Source organism: Capricornis sumatraensis, chromosome 20 (assembly GCF_032405125.1).
Source record: "Capricornis sumatraensis isolate serow.1 chromosome 20, serow.2, whole genome shotgun sequence".
In the NCBI taxonomy this organism is placed as follows: domain Eukaryota; kingdom Metazoa; phylum Chordata; class Mammalia; order Artiodactyla; family Bovidae; genus Capricornis; species Capricornis sumatraensis.
In genome coordinates, this window is record NC_091088.1 from 31,215,106 (window position 1) to 31,233,533 (window position 18,428).

Here is an 18,428-nt window from a genome sequence, read left to right on the forward strand (position 1 = left end):
TCTGTAGGTTTCTTATAGTACCTAACACAATGTTTAATGCTATGGTAAATAGTTGTAAATGCTATATAAATAGTGCAGCAAATTTGTTTTATTTTTGGAACTTTATGGAATTTTATCTTCAGTTGGTTGGATTCAAAAACCCTTGCATATGGAGGACCAACTGTACTTTTCTTCTTCCATAAATTTACACACTTCATTCTTTTAAAAAACGTTACAGTATTCCTGTGTTTGTATATTTAACCAGGTCTCTGTCAATGGGCAACTTTTATTTATCTTTTGCCAGAGACTGCTGCAGTGAACTGGAGAAGGAAATGGCAACCCACTCCAGTGTTCTTGCCTGAGAATCCCAGAGGCGGCGGAGCCTGGTGGGCTGCCTAGTCTATGGGGTCGCACAGAGTCGGACACGGCTGAAGCGACTTAGCAGCAGCAGCAGCTGCAGTGAACGTCCCTGTACATGTATGTTTGCTTACACCTGCAAATGTTTCGGCAGTATGGATTCTTAGAAGTGTTACTGTGGAATCAAGGGCGTGTGCATGCTTTGCCAAATTGCCCTCTGAATGGTTGAACCTGGTGCCTCTTCAAGAAGGTGGGAGGGGTGGGTGGAAAACTTCAGGCCTCCGAGCAGCAGGCGGCGCTGTGAGCGCCCGTCCGCGCCAGTGGCGAGGCCCCGCTGACGGACTTCCGCTGGAGGAGTTGGCGCAGGCCCGGCAGAGCTGACAGAGGTCGAGCGAGCGGTGGTGCGCGATGCCGTACGCCAACCAGCCCACAGTGCGGATCACGGAGCTCACCGACGAGAATGTCAAGTTCATCATCGAGAACACGGACCTGGCGTAAGACTGCTGGGGGAGAGGTTGGCGGTTCTGGAGAGCCGGGGTCCCAGCCTGCGGGACGTCGTGTCTTTTCAAAACTGGCTCCCGGGCTAGGGCTTCCGCTTTGGGCGCGGTGGGGCGCGAGCCCGGCCTGTCGAGGCTGCGGTGCCCACACGCCGCTTGGTTTTCATTCCTCAGGGTGGCAAATTCTATCCGGAGGGTCTTCATCGCTGAGGTGCCCATAATAGGTAAGCGACCCCAGTCGCGTTGCCAGGGCTACCGGGCCTCTCTCCTCCCACCCCACTCCTTCCCTTGCCTTGCAGCTCCTGCCCCCAGCCTTGGTTTGGGCGAGGGATTGGGGGCGCTAAGAGGACAGTCGTGCTGGAGACTTGATCGGGCCCTTTGCCCTTGGCCCAGGGCCACTCTGACCACCTATCTGGCTCCCACGGGCTATTTATTTAGTTCCATTCTTTTCCGTGCGTTGGTGACGCGCATGGGACTCAGAAACTGTTTTCACTTAACTATCGCTGCGAAACTTGGGCAAGCTATTAAACTCTGTTGCAGTCCCCTCTCTAATGTTCGGACGCTAATAGCAGTTGTCAGGGTGACGTTAACGATTAAGGGGAATAGTGTCTGTGCCTGTGTTCAGTGAGTCTCCATTGCCCGGTAATGTGAATCTGTTTCGTCATCTGCATTTCGGGAGCATATAGGCTCCAGGCAGTGGTGCTAGGCACTGGAAACGCAGAGCTGTGAAGTACAGGGTTCTCTAGGAGTTCATCTTCAGTTGCTCAGTTGTGTTCGACTCTTTGCGACCCCATTGGCTGTAGCCCACCAGGCTCCTCTGTCCATGGGATTCTCCAGGCAAGAATACTGGAGTGGGCAGCCATTTCCTTCTCTAGGGGATCTTCCCAACCCAGGGATCAGACCCGCTTCTCCTGCATTTGCAGGCAGATTCTTTTAGGGTTTAAGGAGAACCATAGCTGCAGTGGGTTTGACGCTTCAAGGAGAAAGGATCTGTTTCTGCTTTTGTTCCAGCCACTCTTCTCTGCCAGTCTACAGATATACTACAAATATTTTCTGAGTGTTAACTCAGAGTTTGGTTTAGGAAAAAGAGATGTAAGCCATAGTTACCGCATCAAGTGTGCAAATTCCTAAGGAGATGAACAGGCCAGTTGGTTGGTAAGCAGAGGACATTGTAGTTTTTCCACCATCACCACCCCCCCGAGACTTTTTCAACTCAGAGCTTGGAGTGCTGGTTCTCCTTCTCTGCCTAATCACCCCGTGGGGTCTCAGGACCTTAGTTTCATCATGAGTAAAGTGAGGCAGTTATGCTTTAGGGTGCAGCCCTGACATTCAAGCGCCACTTTTCCCATGTAGCATGAAGCACCTCTTGCAATCCAGACCCCAGCTAGGAATACAGAAATTAAGACATCTGAAGACCCAAAGAAATTTTGAAGCTTGAGGTGGAAGCAAGATGCACACAGATATAACGCAATTTGACAGGTGTCTTAAGAGAAGTGTGGACAGAGTTCCAGGAGAGAGTAGCTTCCTCCCGGGAGAGAGTATTTATCTCTGTATCACAGAGGGTGGGCAAGGCCTGGTTTATAGGAAGCTCACAGGATTTTAAATCCTGCACGGGAGAGGTTAAAGGCACGCCAGTGGGAGGAAAGGCAGAGACAGAAAAGCTTGGCTCTTAGTCCTTACTTGGCTCAGGTTTAGGAAGCAGAAGGACAAGCAGGTGGGGGTCTGGTCGTGTCTGGTCCTCTGTTCCTAGTGTCTACGCCCCTCATTGAACAGTTGGTCTCACTGCCTTTTGACTTCTGAATTTAATTGTTTATGTACACATATTTATGAATGAATGAGTAAATGTGTTTAAGTCAACTATGTGTGACACTGCAATTCTTCTCCTCCTCGCTCATGGCTGGTAGGGATTAGTATGCCTTACCCATTAAAGGAATTGGGTAAACATGATTTTGTTGAATGATAATAAAGTATTAATTTGGGTAATCTAGTCATTATATCACAAAAGGAGATGTGGGCCATAAGTTTATGTTACTTCTCTGAGGTTTGTCCAACTTTCTAGTTCCCAAATAGTTTGTGTTCTTACTGGCGTTGGCATAAGTAGCAGATTTAAGTGCTTCCCACAGAAATATTCAGCTCTGAGAAACACGCTCCCATTCTCATGGTATCTTTAGGTCAGTGTTTTTGGGGTAATACAGGGAACTCTCTGCATCATAACTGCCTGAGCAGGGAAGTGCGGTGCAGTGTGTGTGGTTCTTATTAAAATGCAGCTTTCTGGGCCCCACTCCAGAGCTGTGGAATCAGAGTCTCTGGCAGCCTGACTCGGCCTCTGCAATTTAGTAAGCACTAGATGATTTGGAGGGGCTCAAATGCTAAAGAATCTGCCTCAGTGCAGGAAGCCCCTGGGGTTCAATCCCTGGGTCGGGAAGATTCTCTGAGAAGAGCATGGTAACCCACTCCAGTATTCTTGCCTGGAGAATCCCATGGACAGAAGAGCCTGGCAGGCTGCAGTCCATGGGATTGCGAAGAGTCAGACATGACTGAGCAACTGACACTTTCAGATGATTTTTAAATCTGGAAAATTTGGTGGCTAATCTGCCTGTCTGTTTTTTCTGCTTCCTTCATTCTTTAGCAATTGACTGGGTTCAGATTGATGCCAATTCCTCTGTCCTTCATGACGAGTTCATTGCTCACAGACTTGGTGAGTGCTGGGTTTGGAGAGTTACAGGGAGGGGGCTGTGCCAGTGTCAGAGGAAGAAGCGTCCTCACCCCCAAGGGGACTTCTGGACTCTCCTTTCCAGCTTGGCCCCTGTCTTCTTCAGTGTGCTTTTCTCTGTCTTCCAGGATTAATCCCTCTCACCAGTGATGACATTGTGGACAAGTTGCAGTACTCCCGGGTATGCTGTGTGCTTGGGGAGCTCGGGGGAGGCAGGGAACTCAGTTCCCAAGGAGATTTTTTCCAGCCATCTCGATTTCGGCTTTTAGAAAGACAGTATGGAGATGTCTGGAGCCCAGGGCAGGCATCGGTCTTTGGTTCTGATGGGACCACAGATCGATGAGGCTCAAGGGGCATCAGAGAGTCTCATTAGCCAGAGGGACATACACCTGGATACTCATTTATACTGAACGGGTGGAGCTGTTTCTCTTCAGCATCTGGTGTGCAGTGTTTCCAGAGCATCTCTTCCCAGGGACAGGGGCCTAGGAGGCTAAAGGGCGTCAACAGAAGGCTAGTGGGTGAGGACAAGGAGCAGAGGGAGTGAGAACTGTTCTGCAGAGCAGCAGCTGTCTGCCAGCTTTATGCCTCACCCTATAGGTTGTCTTACTGAAACATGGCTCCATTCCCCTGGGGTGATGTTTGCCGCTTCCATGATACATTAATGGGCTCAGAACTAGGGAACGTGTAGGATAGGATTAGGTTACCTGCATCCTTTCACCAGAGCTGCATTAGTTGACAGCTTGAGAGTATTCCTTCTTGATGGCTTTAGGTGGTCCTGAATCAGCCCCTTTTCTGGTATTCCCAGGGGCACATCATTTTGGTGTGCTAATGGCTAATTTGATATATTTTGTAAATGTATATGTGCGTTGCTGTTTGTTTTATTAATTGTTTATTTTTGGCTCTGCTGGGCCTTTGTAGCTGCTCGAGCTATTTCTAGTTGCATTGAGCAGGGATACTCTTGGTTGCAGTGTGCAGACCTCCACTGTGGTGGCTTCTTGTTGTGGGCACTGGCCTCAGGCTCAAGGGTGACAGTAGCTGTGGCACACAGGTTCGGTGGTTGCTGCTTGCTGGCTCAGTAGTAGTTGCGGTGCACGGGCTTAGTTGCTCCATAGCATGTGGGATCTTCCTGGACCAGGGATTGAACCTGTGTCCCCTGCATTGACAGGTGGATTATCCACTGCGCCTCCAGGGAAGTCCATATATGTGTGTTTTTTTTTTAATATTCAAGCACACAGCAAAGTGTGGAGCTAATAAAACAAATAGGCATGCTGCCGCCAAACCACTTGTCACATTTTGACATTTCATCATTTTTGCTTCATGTCCCCAGAGTCTGTTTTTAAGAAATAAAACATCACATATATTGATAAAGACAGTTGTACCACCAATTGAAGAGCAGTTAGTCCATGCCCTGTGACTAAACAGTTCCTTCCATTAAATTTTTTTCTAATACTGCATTTACTGAATAAAGATGGTGTGGATTTTCCGTTTGTGTTTTCTTAAAATTTGCAGAAAAGTTAAAAATAGAATACATACTCATTCTCATTTCACTTTTAATTTACAGTTGTTGATACTTCGCTGTATTTGCTTTATGTTTCATATAGATGTGATTTTTGCTAAACCATCTGAAAGAACATTACAGAAATCATGATACTTCTCTCCTAACTACATCAGCATGTGTGTCCTAAAAATAAGGATATTTTCTTACCTAACCACAGTATGGAGCCTAAGAAAATTAGTGTGGATTTGTACTATCTATATACAGTCTAAATTCAGGTTTTCCTAGTTATCTTCAAAATGTCCATAATTGTTTTTCAGTTTGGCTGAACTGCTTGGCTTACCAGGTCTTAGTTCCCCGACCAGGGTTTGAACCCCACACTCTTGACAGAGAAAGGACAGAGTCTGAACCGCTGGACTGCTGAGGAATTCCCCCTCATTGGCTTTTTGTTTGTGGATCTGTGATGCACGCATTGCATTTGGTTGTTACACCTCTTTAGTCTCTTGATCTCTTGAACAGACTCTTCTCTTTTTTTTAGGTTGAGCACCTTTTTATATTTTTGTCTTCCATTACATTTTGATTCCTTAATTTCATATTTCTAAGAGTGATTCCATCTCCAGGGTCCAGGTTGCCTTCCTGTCCCACCTGTGTGTGATTACAGGCTGGCCAGGGGTGGCCCGTAGATTTCCTTCATCGTCTTGAAAACGTCAAAAGTAGCTTGGATTTTCCTCACTAATATGAGGGGAGAACAGTTTGCTTGACTACATTCTGGTACCTCTCCTTGCCTGACGTTAAATGGTAGCAGCTAGTCTCTTAAGACGGGAGTGTTTCAAGAATCAGTTTAAAGAATGACAAACTTGAGAATTATTAAAGCTGAGTGATACTTACATGGTGGCAGTCTGTTATACCCTTCTCTGCTTTTGTGAATGTGTGAAACTTTTTTAGAAAAGGTCAGTAGTCTGGAGCTTAAAAGGTACTTTTTTCTATTGTCCCCTAGATTATTTTAAGTGGTAATTGCATTCCCAAGCTAGTTCCAGCTCATGGATCCTGAACTGTGTGGGATGAAAGCCTCCTCTGTTAGCGCCTTGGGTCTCTGAGGAAGAGCCGTTTAGCAGCCCAAGAGTGGTGTGTAGATGGATACAGCTGACGAGAGACTGGCGGCTGCGGCCACCCTTTCACCAGATGAAGAACCTTCAGGGACAGGGCACTAGAAGGGGGGAGCCAAGCCAGACTTCACTGTCTCTCCACAGACTCACTGCTGTCTCTCTCCCACCTCAGGACTGCACGTGTGAAGAGTTCTGCCCCGAGTGCTCGGTGGAGTTCACTCTGGACGTGCGGTGCAATGAAGACCAGACGCGTCACGTCACATCTCGAGACCTCATCTCCAACAGTCCCCGGGTCATTCCGGTCAGGAAGGCCCTCCCTGTTGGGACCTTTGCTGTTCTCCTGGCTCCAGTAGGCCAGATTGGGGTGGATTCTTAGAAGATGCCAACTTCCCTGTGTTACCCTCTGTCTTAATGTGAGCCTGATGCTTAGAAGTACTAATGATTCTGGACCCTTGCCAGAATGGGCAGAAACATTGGTGCTGTGGGCCCTCTGCCCCCTTAGGACCCTTTTGAAGACCATGCTACTGTTTTGACTGAGGAGGTTGTCACAGCCATGAGATAGGGGTTAGAGGCCAGTCACCAGCACAGACGGGATCCCTGGAGGTGCTGGAAGATTTCCGGGTGAGATGAGCAGCTGCTAATAAATGCCTCTGTTTGGACTCCCTGCAGGTGACATCTAGGAACCGAGATAATGACCCCAACGACTACGTGGAGCAAGACGGTAAGGCGCCCCGAGAGAGGCAGGGACCAGACCCAGCCTCTTATGTTGTCTGGTCTTCCAGGGGCTGCAGGTCAGACCCAGAGAACTGTGCCTCTGCCGGCCCTCGACTGACTCTCACCTGTCCCCACAGACATTCTCATCGTCAAGCTGAGAAAGGGCCAGGAGCTGAGACTGCGAGCCTATGCCAAAAAAGGCTTTGGCAAGGAGCACGCCAAGTGGAACCCAACTGCAGGAGTGGCGTTTGAGTATGACCCTGACAATGCCCTCAGGCACACGGTGTACCCCAAGCCGGAGGAATGGTATGTTCCTGGTGGGAGTTGAGGGCCAGCTGGGTGGGCAGGTGTGGAAGTGGCTCCTAGTGACCCAGATGGGGCAGCCTGACTATGAGACACGGGTCCCAAAAGCAGCCATGTGCTGGCCCCAGCAACCCTGTGCTGACCTCTGTTTGACCTCAGGCCAAAGAGTGAGTACTCAGAGCTGGATGAGGATGAGTCACAGGCCCCCTACGACCCCAACGGCAAGCCAGAGAGGTAAGACCCTGGTTTGGCACTCAAAGGTCACGTGTGTAAGAACATACAGGTCTGGTGCAGCCTCTGAGTTAGGGAGCCCCTTTCCCTCCTGTCCAGTTCCCCTCAGCTGAGGAAGGGCAGGTAACTGCTGAACCCCCCTTAAGTCCCCCTTTTGGTTACTGGGAGAAGGGGGCCCTCCGGTTATCCAGACTGTTCCTGTTGTGATTATTCAGCCCCCAAAGAAAGGTCAACCTAAGATCAAACCTAGGGCCGCAAACTGTCCAATGCGTTCTAGTGACAGACATGAAAACCTGGAGCAGGAGGCGCTGCTTATTCATCCTCCTTCCCCTCAGTGTGGAGTGGGTCTACACAAGTGTCCTGAGGTTTTTCACACAACATCTTTCTGAGGCAGCTCTGGCCCTCTTGAGGTCCTACAGAGTACACTGGGACCACTGTTTTTAAGAAGCTGGATGGAGGTCAACCCTGGGACAAGGTCAGATTCATGGGGAGAAAGGAGTCAGGACCTAGAAGGGAGGGAGGCCCTTGGCCAAAGCTGGGGCCCGCTGGCCTGAATGCTTTGTGGAGGGCTCTCACTGGACTCTTGTCTCTCAGGTTTTACTACAATGTGGAATCTTGTGGCTCTCTGCGCCCCGAGACCATCGTCCTTTCAGCCCTCTCTGGATTAAAGAAGAAGCTGAGTGATTTACAGACCCAGTTAAGCCACGAGATCCAGAGTGACGTCCTCACCATAAACTAGCTGCAGCTCACCTGTTTGAGCAGAACAGTTGGATTTCAGGTCTCTTCTGAGACTCTTTTTGGCTCCTGGGGACTGGACAGCTGCTGCTCAAGTTTCTTGGCAAGCCTTCAGTACCAGTTAGCAAGGCAGCAGTGGGGAGGGGTCGGTCCGTCCCAGCCTTGCTCGGTTACAGATACCGGGACGGCCACTACCGTTGCTGGCAGGGCAGTTTCCCCCTTCATTTAGCGTCCCTGGGCCTGCCTGTGGGTCGGCAGCAGTGCTCCCTGAAACACTCCTTCCACCTGGTCTCTCAGCGTGCCTTGGGGGCCATAGGGCTCCCCTGTTGACAGCCACTGAGCTGGACTCTCGTCTTTGGGTCATTCCAGCTCTTTACTTCAAACCCTTTCTGTTCACAAGTTGGAGTGCTCACCATTGTAGGCTTGTAGGTAGGGACTGACTCTGGAATCCTCACTCGGGCTGCCCAAGCGCCCTTCCAGTCCCTGCCTCCGCCATCCTATTGGTCTTTCACTCAGATTCTCAAGTGTCTTGAATCTGAGAACCTCTTAAGAGTAGTGTTAGTCCCAGGCTATCCCCCTCTTCCCGCCAGTAAACCTTGTATTTTGTTCTCTACCCATCAGTTTCAATCTTCACCAACAATGGCCAGATGATTTAATTTGTGGGTGTGGTGGGAGGCCGGGGAAGGGGACAAGGACCTTAATGAAGATCTGGCCTTGACCCCTTAGCCCTGTTGGTAGGCACACACCCAACGCAGTTAATTAGGCAGCCTGGCAGGAGAAGCCTGGAGAAAACCGGAAATCTAGTACAGAAAGGAAGGGTTATTTATTAACAGTAGTTGTCTTTTGAAAGTTTTTATTTTTGGCAATAAAGAGCACAACGTACGTAATCTCCTTCATGCGTCATCAAGCCACGAACCGAGCCAGCCAGCTCTGCCTCCCTCCCCGTGGCCTCTGGGTGCCCTCCTTCAGGCTAGCTTACTCCTGGGGTGGTCATTCCCTGGGTCAGGTTCAGAGCTGAGCTGGCCGTGGCCCCTCCCTGGCTCCAGGGCTCTGTCTGGAGGGGCCTCTTGCTTTACCATCCTCCTGCCACGACTCGAATAGTGGTTATTTACAACAGGGTCTGTTCCCACAGATTAGAACCCTAAAATATTAAAAACAAAAAACCCAACACACACACAACCAAAGGTTTGATGTGAGTAGAAAGATAGCCCTTCTGCACGGTAGTCAATAAATACCAGCACTAGAAAATCAATTGCTTTAATTGCGTTTCAGCAGGGAGCCTCAGCACCATGTGGGGAGGAGGAAATGGGATGGTCTCGGTTTTTGAGTCCTTTTGGCCAGAGGGAGGCCACACAGGGCAGGGGGGCACCCTCCACGGGAGCACTGCCCACCTGGTCAGTGAGGGGGCAGCAGGGTGCTCACCCCGACCCCGCAGTCCTCCTGGGGGCCGGCCTGGCCCTGGAGCAGGAAAGAGCTCGGGAGGCCACCCTCCCTGGGCTGAGGTAATCAGCACCCTGCCCCCAGGGTGTCTTCTCAGCCTACGAAGCAGGAAGAGCCTGGGCAGAAACCACTTTTACACCAGATTTTCACTTGAGGTGTCAGCCAGATGTCACCTCTGCATAAAACTCCCAAGTGCAAGGCTGCTGAGTGGCACAGTGTAAGCGCGGATCCTTCCTGTGCCACCAGGCCCAGAGGGACCGAGAAGCCACCTGCCGTCTCCACCCCTGGGCTGCATGGGAAAGCCAGCAGCAAGAGCAGGCGCCAGGAGTGCGGACTGTCTCCCTCCTCGGGCCCAAAGCAGGAGGGCTGGTACCCCTTGGGGGACAGGAAAAACCACCGCCCTCACATTCAGAAACAGCCCTGACTGGCCTGGTCATGGGGATAAAAGATGTGTATGTGGTGGCAGGGAGGGACAGAGGGGGAAATCTTATTAATATAGAATAATGTCATAAGCCATATATATTAAAATCATTAACCGTATATAGTCCTATGGTAGCTCCAGCCCCTCACACATGCTCAGGTGACGTGGCCAGCCCTTTGCCTTGGTCCAGTCTCACCCTTGGGGTCAGAGAAAGGACAGCTTGCTCCCTTTCTCTGGGCTCCTGGCCCACAGCCCCTGCAGGCAGCCCCAGCGGTCATCCAGGCACGCTAGCTCTGCCGTCACTGGGAAGGGGCCCTGGCCTCATTGCTGTCCCCCTGGCTGGGCTTTGGCTTTAGCAGGATGAATCTGTTGAGGAGGTCCGTTTCTGAGCTGGCCTGGGCTGCCGCATACCCCTCACCTGTGGACACAGACGCAGGCTGAGGACTTGGGCCCAGGACAGAAGACCCCTGCCCAGCACACCTTGTCCTCCACAGAACCTCCTGGCTGGTGGGGGTGACGCACAGCAGTGACTTACCGGCGAAGCTGGAGGCCTCGGCGATGTTCTGGGAACCTGTGATGTGGTGCCAGTAGGCACTGCGGGGCAGCATGGTAGTGGGCGTGCAGGGGTATGAGTAATGTTCTGTGCCCTTGCTCAGCAGCTGTGGGGCAGAGAAGGGTCAGCGGCTAAGCCCAGGGGTGGCCAGCCCAAGACCCTGCCTGCCTTTGCCATACTCACAAGCTGGAGACAGCTGGTACTCTCCCAGGCCTCTGACTGCCCACCCGCCCACCGCCCCCTACCCTGGACTGACACGCGCGGCCTCACCCTCACATTCTTCTCCATCTCCAGCAGGACTCGTTTGTGCTGCTCGGCGATGGCCAGGGTGGCACTGTGGACCCGCTGGTAAATCTGTTCCCCTTCCTGTGTCTGGAAGGTGTAGAGCCCTTCTCCAGCGTCACACATCCTGGGGACACAGGGAGCACAGAGAGCACGGTGGTGGGCACGTCCCACGTATGTGACATGCTCAGTCAGGCTCTTCTTTGGGAACAGGCAGGGCTGTTACCTGAGGGCCTGACAACCGAGCTCAAACGTGCTGAACATTTTCCATGGGCCAGGTGGTGGTCTAAATGCTTTACAAGAATTAATCCATTCTGTTTTCTCCACCACCTGGTCTGGTTTCCTAATTACTACAGTTCTCAAACTATCTTATAGATGAGAAAACTGAGGCATTCAGAAGCTAAGTAACAACCAAAGTTACATGGTAGAGTATACAGAATTGGAGTCTAGGCAGGCTGCCCCAGAGTGCAAGCTACACCCAGTCCTCACCATCATCACCCAGTGTATGAGGCTAGGTACTTTTATTATCCCATATGACAGATAAGAAAACTGAGACAAAGGTCTGCCGTCAGAGAGCAGGTCAGTACCAGTGCCAGCATCTGACTTGAGCTTTCGACGTACTTGCTGGGAGCCTCGATTTCTTCAGTAAAATGGGAATATTATGTTCCCCTTCAGCATGCTATGCTGATACATGAGCTTTCAGCACAGGGCCCAACACAAGTGAATGACAGCCACCATCAAGACCATGGCTGGAGGGTGGGGAGGCGAGTGGGTCCTACCGGCCAGCCTCAAAGGTGAAGCGGGTGGCATCCCGGCCGTAGCGGCGCAGTGAGCAGAGGGGCCACGAGACGAGCTTCACGCGGGGGTTGTGTATGTCCCAGAGGTAGATGTTCTCGTGGGTGATCTGCAGCTTGCACTCGCCATACACGTCCAGGTTGGGACAGGGCAGCAGGAAGACATTGAAGCGATCTGGAGGGGAGAGGACAAGAGGGCCTGGAGAGCTTTCTGGGGGTGAGGGGACGTTCCCCCCACCCCACCCTGTGCCAGCACCAGGCCTCACCTGTCTGCTCACACTGCACTCCTGGGGCCAGGAGGTCTGGCTCTCCCAGACTGATGTCGTTGAGCCTCGACCCCAGACACTCCACAGAGAGTGTCTTGTACCACTCCTCTGCTTCCAGCTCTGGAGAAAACAGTATCTCATCATGCTGCCAACTCAGGGTCCCTCAGCAGCCCACCCCACCTGCTTCAGCCGGAGTAGTCCCTGCATGCAAACCAGAGAGGGCGAGGACTCTGCCTGCCTGCCCACCTCATCCTGGGGGGCGCCCTCTTCCCCAACACCTCACACCCCATCAGGAGAGCTAGCCTGGCTCTGACCCCTACCAACTGGACCTTGACCAGCACACTGCCTGCAGCTCCATCCCCTCACCTGAGTCGCAGGTGAAGGTCCGTGCTGAGTCGTCAGTGAATATGATGGCCACTGCCTGCCTCTTGGTCTCCTTGGGGAGCCGTGTGACACACTTGACGTTGCTGATCTCTGTCACCTGGCACGGCATCCACAGGGGACTCAGCCAGGGTGAAGCACCTCCCGCTACATCCCCCACAGCTCTGCCACCCCCAGGAGGGTCCTGTTGGCCCTCAGGACTCTGAACAGATCATCACTGCTTACAGGTTGGGGAGCTAGGGCCCAGGCCCCCTAACCTTGGGGCAGCCTCGGAGGCACACGGACTTCTCGTCTGGATACTTCTCCAGCCGCTGGGGCCCCTTGCTGGAGGACTTCCGGAACACCAGCCAGCACCTCCGGTAGATCTGTGGGGTGAGATGACAGGGGGATGGACCCTGGACCACTCCCAGCGCAGCCAAAGTGACCCTGCAGTTTTCCCTGCCTACCACGAGGGGCAGTGCCACATAGCCTTCTAGGGGGCTCAGGCCCAGGAGACCTGGGACAGCCGACACCACTGTGACATCCCACCCTGGGGAAGAGACCCCTCCCCAGATAGAAAAGGCAAGCATTTATTGGCTGGCTCCATAAAAGGTGCTCCTGAGTTACTGTTTGCTATGAGTTCAGCTCTGGGTTTAACCTAAGTAGCCAACATTTATTTGTGCTTTTTGTTATCAGTACTCCTCACATTTAATCTCAGGGTCACTCTTGAGGTCAGTTCTATTATCATCTCCACTTTACAGATGGAATCTGAGGCACCCAAGAGTTGAGTAACAGCTTATGAATGGTAGAACTGGTATTTAAAACTGGCTGCCTGGAGCCAAGGCCGTACTGGGAAACCACTGCACTAAGGCTCTGCCCAAGAGCACCGGCCAGGACAGAAGCAAAGTCGTGTGGACAGGAATCAGGCCTGAGCCCACTCCCAGCCTGCACATCACCACAGCCCTTGTTCTTAGAGCCAGGGGACAGCTCTTGATGTAGGTAACACCCCCTCTTGTCTCTAGGACCTCTTCATTCACTGACCATCCTGGGAATGAAGGGAACCAGGGTTAGTTTCCTGCTCCAGCTGGGAAACCAGGCGCTCTCAGAGGTCAAGGAGCAGAGCCAGGAACCTGGAATCACCCCCAGAGCACAGAGTCTTCCCAGCAAGGTTCATCAATCCTTGTCCCAACCACTGCCAGTGACCCTTGCCTAAATCCACCTAAATTCTCTATAGCTTCCTGGACTCCATCCGAGAGGCAAGGGAGCCAGGGAGCGGGGAGCTGCCACATTGGTGGCCCTAGCCACTTGCCTGGGCCTCTGATTCTTCCTCCTACGGCTCTTTTCCAGCCCAAAGTCCAGCTGGGGTGTACCTACTCTTTCAGCAAGCATTCCAGAAGGCTGGCAGAGCCATTCCCCGGAATCTCCAGCGCTCCTCTCACTGGCAGTGTGGAGACTGAGGGGCCCTCCTCTTTGCCCGGCTATGTGGGCACCAGGTCCTCGGCAGTCAGGTTCCCAGGGTGCAGTGGGCCGAGGCAGTCTCCATCCTGAGAAGCTACTCACACCAGGCTATTTCAGGCTCCGGAGACTCTAGGAGACATGTCTGTCTCTGCCCCCCTGACCTTGGCTCAGCCCTCGGCCTGTCCACATAAACCCCAGCAGACCTCAGCTCTAAGCTGAGCAGCTCTTTTAGGGCAGAGACTGTATTTTATTCTCAGAATCCTCACATGCCAGTAGCCTCGTGAACAGAGCCTGCTGAACAAGTGAATGATCATGTGTAGGGACCGTGAATGGATGGATGGATGAATGAATGCTGCCAACTCAGACATGCCCTGCCAGGCTGGGCTCTGTGCAGCCTGCAGGGGCAGAAGGCCTGGGGGCCTGAGCGCTCTGGTTGCCTGGTTACAAGATACACACACACACATGCACACATGCGCACGCACACACACTCCGCACGAACACAGAGCCCCAGGGAGCCACTGCGCTCAAGAGCCCTCCTTCCCCACTTCTCACAGGTCTTTGATCAGCGCTTCAGAAACACTCTGCCACAGCTCTGCCTTGGGAGGAAAGCCCTGGCAGGTAGGAGGGCCCGCTCCTGATCTCTTTCAGCCCTTCCCCCCTCACCTCTGTGGGCTGAGACAAGAATGGCTGGGTGGTCCCAGCCCCTCACAGCAGATCTGCAGGGGGAAGTCGACTTCCCTGAGTGGGGGTGACTCCAGACGGGGCCTGGCCACAGCCCAGCTCCTAAACCCTGCCTTTGACTGTGTCCACCATAGGTTCCCAGGCCTCCCCCTGAAACAGGCCGGGTTCTGAGCACAAGTGGCCACCTCAAGTGCCTCGGCTTCCTGGGAAACTCTGCTCTGGACCGGCCCTCAGCCCAGCTGGCCCCTGGGGGCCTGAAGGCCCTGACAGGCCTGGGCCCTGGGGAAGGAGGAGCCACACTAGAAGCTGGGCCCCTGCCCCCTGCCTCCCCACCGCAGCCTTAGCTTTTCCCCTCATTCTGTGCTCCAAGTGGGCTCCATCCTTCTCTTGGGGCAAGAACACAGTGGCTGATGGCCACCAGGGCCCAGGCTGGGACACAGTCCAAATCCAGGTAAGACCCCAACGTGCCCACCAGCTAACTGGCTGCCCCCTGCCTGGACAGAGGAGCCCCCAGCAGGAGCCCTGGGGGTGGGGGCCACAGGAGTGGAAGGGGGCGCAAGAACCACCCTGCTCCAAGGCCAGTCCTGTTCTGTCTGGTACCCACACAAGGGCCCCTGAGTATCAGAGCCCGCCTCCTCCGCCAGCCCACTCTGCTGAGCCAGGAAGCCTTGAAAGTCAGATCGCACCCCCACTCCCACCAAGGCCATGGGGGAGGGGAGCGGGGAGGGCGGGCAGGAGGCCCAGGTAAACACAAGACTTGGGCCATCTCAGGGGCCAGGGTTTCCGTCTTACTAGGGAGGCCCCTCAATGGAGAGAGCGGGGAGGGTCAGGGAATAAAGGCAGCTCTTGGGACAACCTCACCAAGATTATTAAGTTGGTCCCTGGGGCCCCTGCTCATGCCTTTCGGAGGGGTTTCACCAGTAGGGGGTGGGCGAGGGTGCACCCCCTGCAAAGGTGCATCTGAGGCCTCATCTCCATAGGCCCTCCAAGCCCCCAAAACCTGGAGGAAAGCAGCCGGGCCCAGTGCCACGGGCCATCCCGCCCAGGTTCTCATTCATAAACCACATAAATGCCAGCTTCTGTGCCCCTCGTACCGCCGCCCTACCCCCAACAACCAACCACTCTCCTTGGCCAATACTTCAACCGTAGAAGCAACAACCAAAGATAAATAAATGCCGGTACACAGCAAGCCACGGGAAGCAGGAGAGATGAGGTACTTTAAAGAAAAGAGGCCAGGGGAGGGGAGGGGGAGACGAGGAGGTGATGGCAAGGGGAAGTGACAAGCTGGTCTCAGCTCAGATATAGCCCGGCATTTCCAGCCGCTGCCCAGGCGACAACTTCAACAATAGCAGGGGAGCCGCCTGCCCATCGGCCACCACCACTGGCCCAGCCACCGGGACTCCAGCCAGCCGGGCTGGGGCGGGGGCCGCAGTGGGCAGAGCCGGGCACAGGCACATGCCAGGCAGCCCGCTGGCCAGAAACCTCGAGAGACCAGCAATGCACGATCGCCGGCTGGGAACCGGCGGGTGGCTGCGCACCCCCGACATCCCAGATGCCAGACCGAGGGCCCCTTGGAAGGTGGCTCACCCCAAGCTTCCTGCTCTTCATCTTCACGTAGCCTTGCTTGACGATGTCGTTGAAATTGGTCGCCATGGTTTCTCCACTGTGTCTTTGAGGCTCGTCTCTCTTGGGTGCCGAGGGGAGGGATGCCCAGGTGGCCTCGGTTTCCCCGGCTCCTCCGATCACCTGTTCAAGATCCTCCGACGGGGCTGCTGCGCGGAGCTGCTCCTCACCTCGCCCGCCTCAGCATTGTTCTAGCAGCTCCTTCGCCCGGCGCCTGCTGGAAATAAAAATGACAGGGAGATTAGACAGTGACATCTTTCTCTTCCCCTGGCTGTCTCGATCTTTTTTTCCTTCCTCTACCCACACTCGTCCCCTCCCTTCCTCCCTCAGCCCGCCCTTCTTCCTTCCCTTCCCTCCCCACCCCAGTATGGCAGAACCATTCAGGAAAACCCGAGGTGGAGGCCTCTACGAGGAAAATGGTCTAGCCCAGTCCCCTCCCTCACACGGTTAACCCCTTCCTGGAGGACGGGCTCCGGCTCCTGCTGTGGAGGTGGGGGCAGAGGAAAAGGTGGCCGGGGAGCTGCCGGCGGGGCCCTAGCTCCTGCTGCAGCTGAGGGGCAGGCTTCCAGAAAGCGCCCCTCCTGCGCGGGCACCTCCCTGCGGGAAGCCTTCCAAGAGACGGGCTCCTGGGAGATGGCACAGATTCTGGGACCATGCTCCCCGAGGTCAGATGATCCACCCCATGGTCTCAGCAGACAGCACCCCCACCACCCCAGGCCCTCTGTCCCACTCTGTTCTATACCTGGATCTCCCCAGCTCCAGGCAAGAGTCTGAGAACCGTCCCCTCAAACCCTGCTCTCCCTGCCCCCTGGAACTCTTCAGCAGCCTGTCTGGGTGCTGCTTCCTGGGTGGGAGGGCAGAGTCCAATGGGACGGGCCTGCAGATAAGCCTGAAGAATGTGCTGGGCAGGCTGGCAGTGGCCACTGTCGAAGCGATTGCCTTGCCCTGGCGCTGGGAAGGCCGGGTTGGTCTGTGAGGGCACCGGGTCTGGACAGGACTCTCGGTGTCCCGTGTCCTGGACCCAGGCAGGAGTTAATTACACGGAGAACTAGCAAACACCTGGGCTGGGAGCAAAGGACACAGCTGGACCACATTGAGGGGGACTAACGGGAAGTCCATACGCAGCTGGAAAAGGGGTGCCACCAGGGGCTCTTGGAATCAGGCAGGTCGGCAGATAACAAAGACTCAGACTTGGCGGAGGGGGGTGCCTCAGTGATGACCCAGCCCAACATCCATTTCAGATCATTTTATGGTTGGGGAAAAGCAAGCTGCCCAGAGAGGAGAGGCGGCGTGGCCAGGGTCACAGAGCAAGTCCAGGCTTCAGTCAGGGACAAATAAATTTCGGAGCGGGTGATGGAGGCGGGCCTAGGGATGGGATGCTCTGCCACCTGGCTCTGGCCACTCACCACAGCCTTAGCCTTCTCTGCCACCCAGGCTCAGGGCAGGGCTATGCCCGCAACATGGCCCCCTGCGTCTCTGGATGAGAATGTGGTAGAACTGCTGGGGTCAGCTGGGCATCTGTGCTGCCAGGACAGGACCCTGGGGCAAGCGTCCTGCTGGAGCTGCCAGCAGCTTGGCATTAATTAATCTTCTGGAGGCCTGTCTGTCGAGTGCCTAACAAGGAACAGATGTGACTACCCCAGTGTGCACATGCAAAGAGGCGAAGGGACACAGAGGGTAGTGCTCTCTATGCCCCCTGTACCCCGAGAGCCCCTTCAGCACCCCTCAGCAGCCTCCGCGCCCATCCACGCCCTCTCTCCCAGCTCCCTGGGGGCCAAGACCCTGCCACACCCAAGTGATCTGTTTTCCTCCTGTAAGGTCGGCTGTGGGGTCTCTCCCTGGTACTGACCTCCCCAACAGCCTTGCTAGACCCAGGTGCTGGCACTCAGAGATGAACAAGCTTTCCCAGCTCTGTCTCCACCATCTGGGGCTTCCTTGACCACCCCCAGCAAGGACTGGCTCTGTAAAAGTCCCCTCTGAGATGATGGCCAGCCGGCCACAGGCTGAGGGGCCATGCAAGGGAGGCCTCTTTCAGAACACACTGACCAGCACGCACGGGGCCCCCGGTTCATCCAAGGCAGCTCGGGATGTGGCCCAGCCAGGAACATGCATTCAATGGCAAGAGGTCCTGGGCAAGCCGCTTAACATCTCAGCGCTTCAATTTCCCCACCAGTAAAATAAAATAAAAATAAAAAAAGAAGATAAATCAGCCCATTTAAAATGAGGAAATGAATCCCTGAGGCACCTGCCTGCCCACGCTGGACCAAGAGCATCTGCCTTGAAAACCCAAAGGGCTGTTTGTATTTCGAGAGCTGCTGCCCAGCCAAGGGCTGTGAGATCACCCTAACCCAGCCTTCCACCTGCCCGACACAGGCCTGCTCCTACCTGCCTCTCCCTGTTACCTTCCCCGCCGTACCCCT

General features: G+C 54.2%; 2 protein-coding genes across 7 annotated transcripts; one reads left to right on the top strand and one right to left on the bottom strand.

Annotated features, from left to right (window-relative positions):
• Positions 1-705: 705 nt before the first annotated feature.
• Positions 706-9,323, top strand: POLR2C (RNA polymerase II subunit C). Of its 2 annotated transcripts, XM_068993297.1 has the most exons (9): positions 706-830; positions 1,008-1,057; positions 3,463-3,531; positions 3,675-3,727; positions 6,320-6,448; positions 6,817-6,868; positions 6,999-7,167; positions 7,324-7,398; positions 7,990-9,323. In XM_068993297.1, exons 1-9 carry the CDS (start codon positions 745-747, stop codon positions 8,132-8,134), a joined length of 828 nt encoding a protein of 275 aa, XP_068849398.1. In that variant the 5' UTR covers positions 706-744; the 3' UTR covers positions 8,135-9,323. The 2 variants fall into 2 exon arrangements, with proteins under 2 accessions (XP_068849398.1, XP_068849399.1); XM_068993298.1 differs by lacking the exons at positions 706-830; positions 3,463-3,531; positions 3,675-3,727 and having other exon boundaries at positions 6,039-6,448.
• Positions 8,983-16,835, bottom strand: DOK4 (docking protein 4). Of its 5 annotated transcripts, none has more exons than XM_068993296.1 (9): positions 16,751-16,835; positions 15,973-16,225; positions 12,525-12,632; positions 12,253-12,367; positions 11,887-12,006; positions 11,606-11,795; positions 10,815-10,953; positions 10,527-10,650; positions 8,983-10,409 (listed from the first exon to the last, which is right to left on the bottom strand). In XM_068993296.1, exons 2-9 carry the CDS (start codon positions 16,036-16,038, stop codon positions 10,291-10,293), a joined length of 981 nt encoding a protein of 326 aa, XP_068849397.1. In that variant the 5' UTR covers positions 16,039-16,225; positions 16,751-16,835; the 3' UTR covers positions 8,983-10,290. The 5 variants fall into 5 exon arrangements, with proteins under 5 accessions (XP_068849397.1, XP_068849395.1, XP_068849394.1 ...); XM_068993294.1 differs by having other exon boundaries at positions 10,821-10,953; positions 11,606-11,819; XM_068993293.1 differs by having other exon boundaries at positions 11,606-11,819.
• Positions 16,836-18,428: the final 1,593 nt, after the last annotated feature.

What these genes read in the sequence shown, in the direction of transcription:
- POLR2C (XM_068993297.1), top strand. Translation starts at nt 745, where the DNA reads ATGCCGTACGCCAACCAGCCCACAGTGCGGATCACGGAGCTCACCGAC. An exon ending in ATCGAGAACACGGACCTGGC is followed by an intron (nt 831 to 1,007) that starts GTAAGACTGCTG and finishes TTCATTCCTCAG; the next exon opens with GGTGGCAAATTCTATCCGGA. An exon ending in CGACTACGTGGAGCAAGACG is followed by an intron (nt 6,869 to 6,998) that starts GTAAGGCGCCCC and finishes CTGTCCCCACAG; the next exon opens with ACATTCTCATCGTCAAGCTG.
- DOK4 (XM_068993291.1), bottom strand. Translation starts at nt 16,038, where the DNA reads ATGGCGACCAATTTCAACGACATCGTCAAGCAAGGCTACGTGAAGATG. An exon ending in GACCTTCACCTGCGACTCAG is followed by an intron (nt 12,007 to 12,252) that starts GTGAGGGGATGG and finishes TGTTTTCTCCAG; the next exon opens with AGCTGGAAGCAGAGGAGTGG. An exon ending in AGATGGAGAAGAATGTGAGG is followed by an intron (nt 10,651 to 10,814) that starts GTGAGGCCGCGC and finishes TCTGCCCCACAG; the next exon opens with CTGCTGAGCAAGGGCACAGA.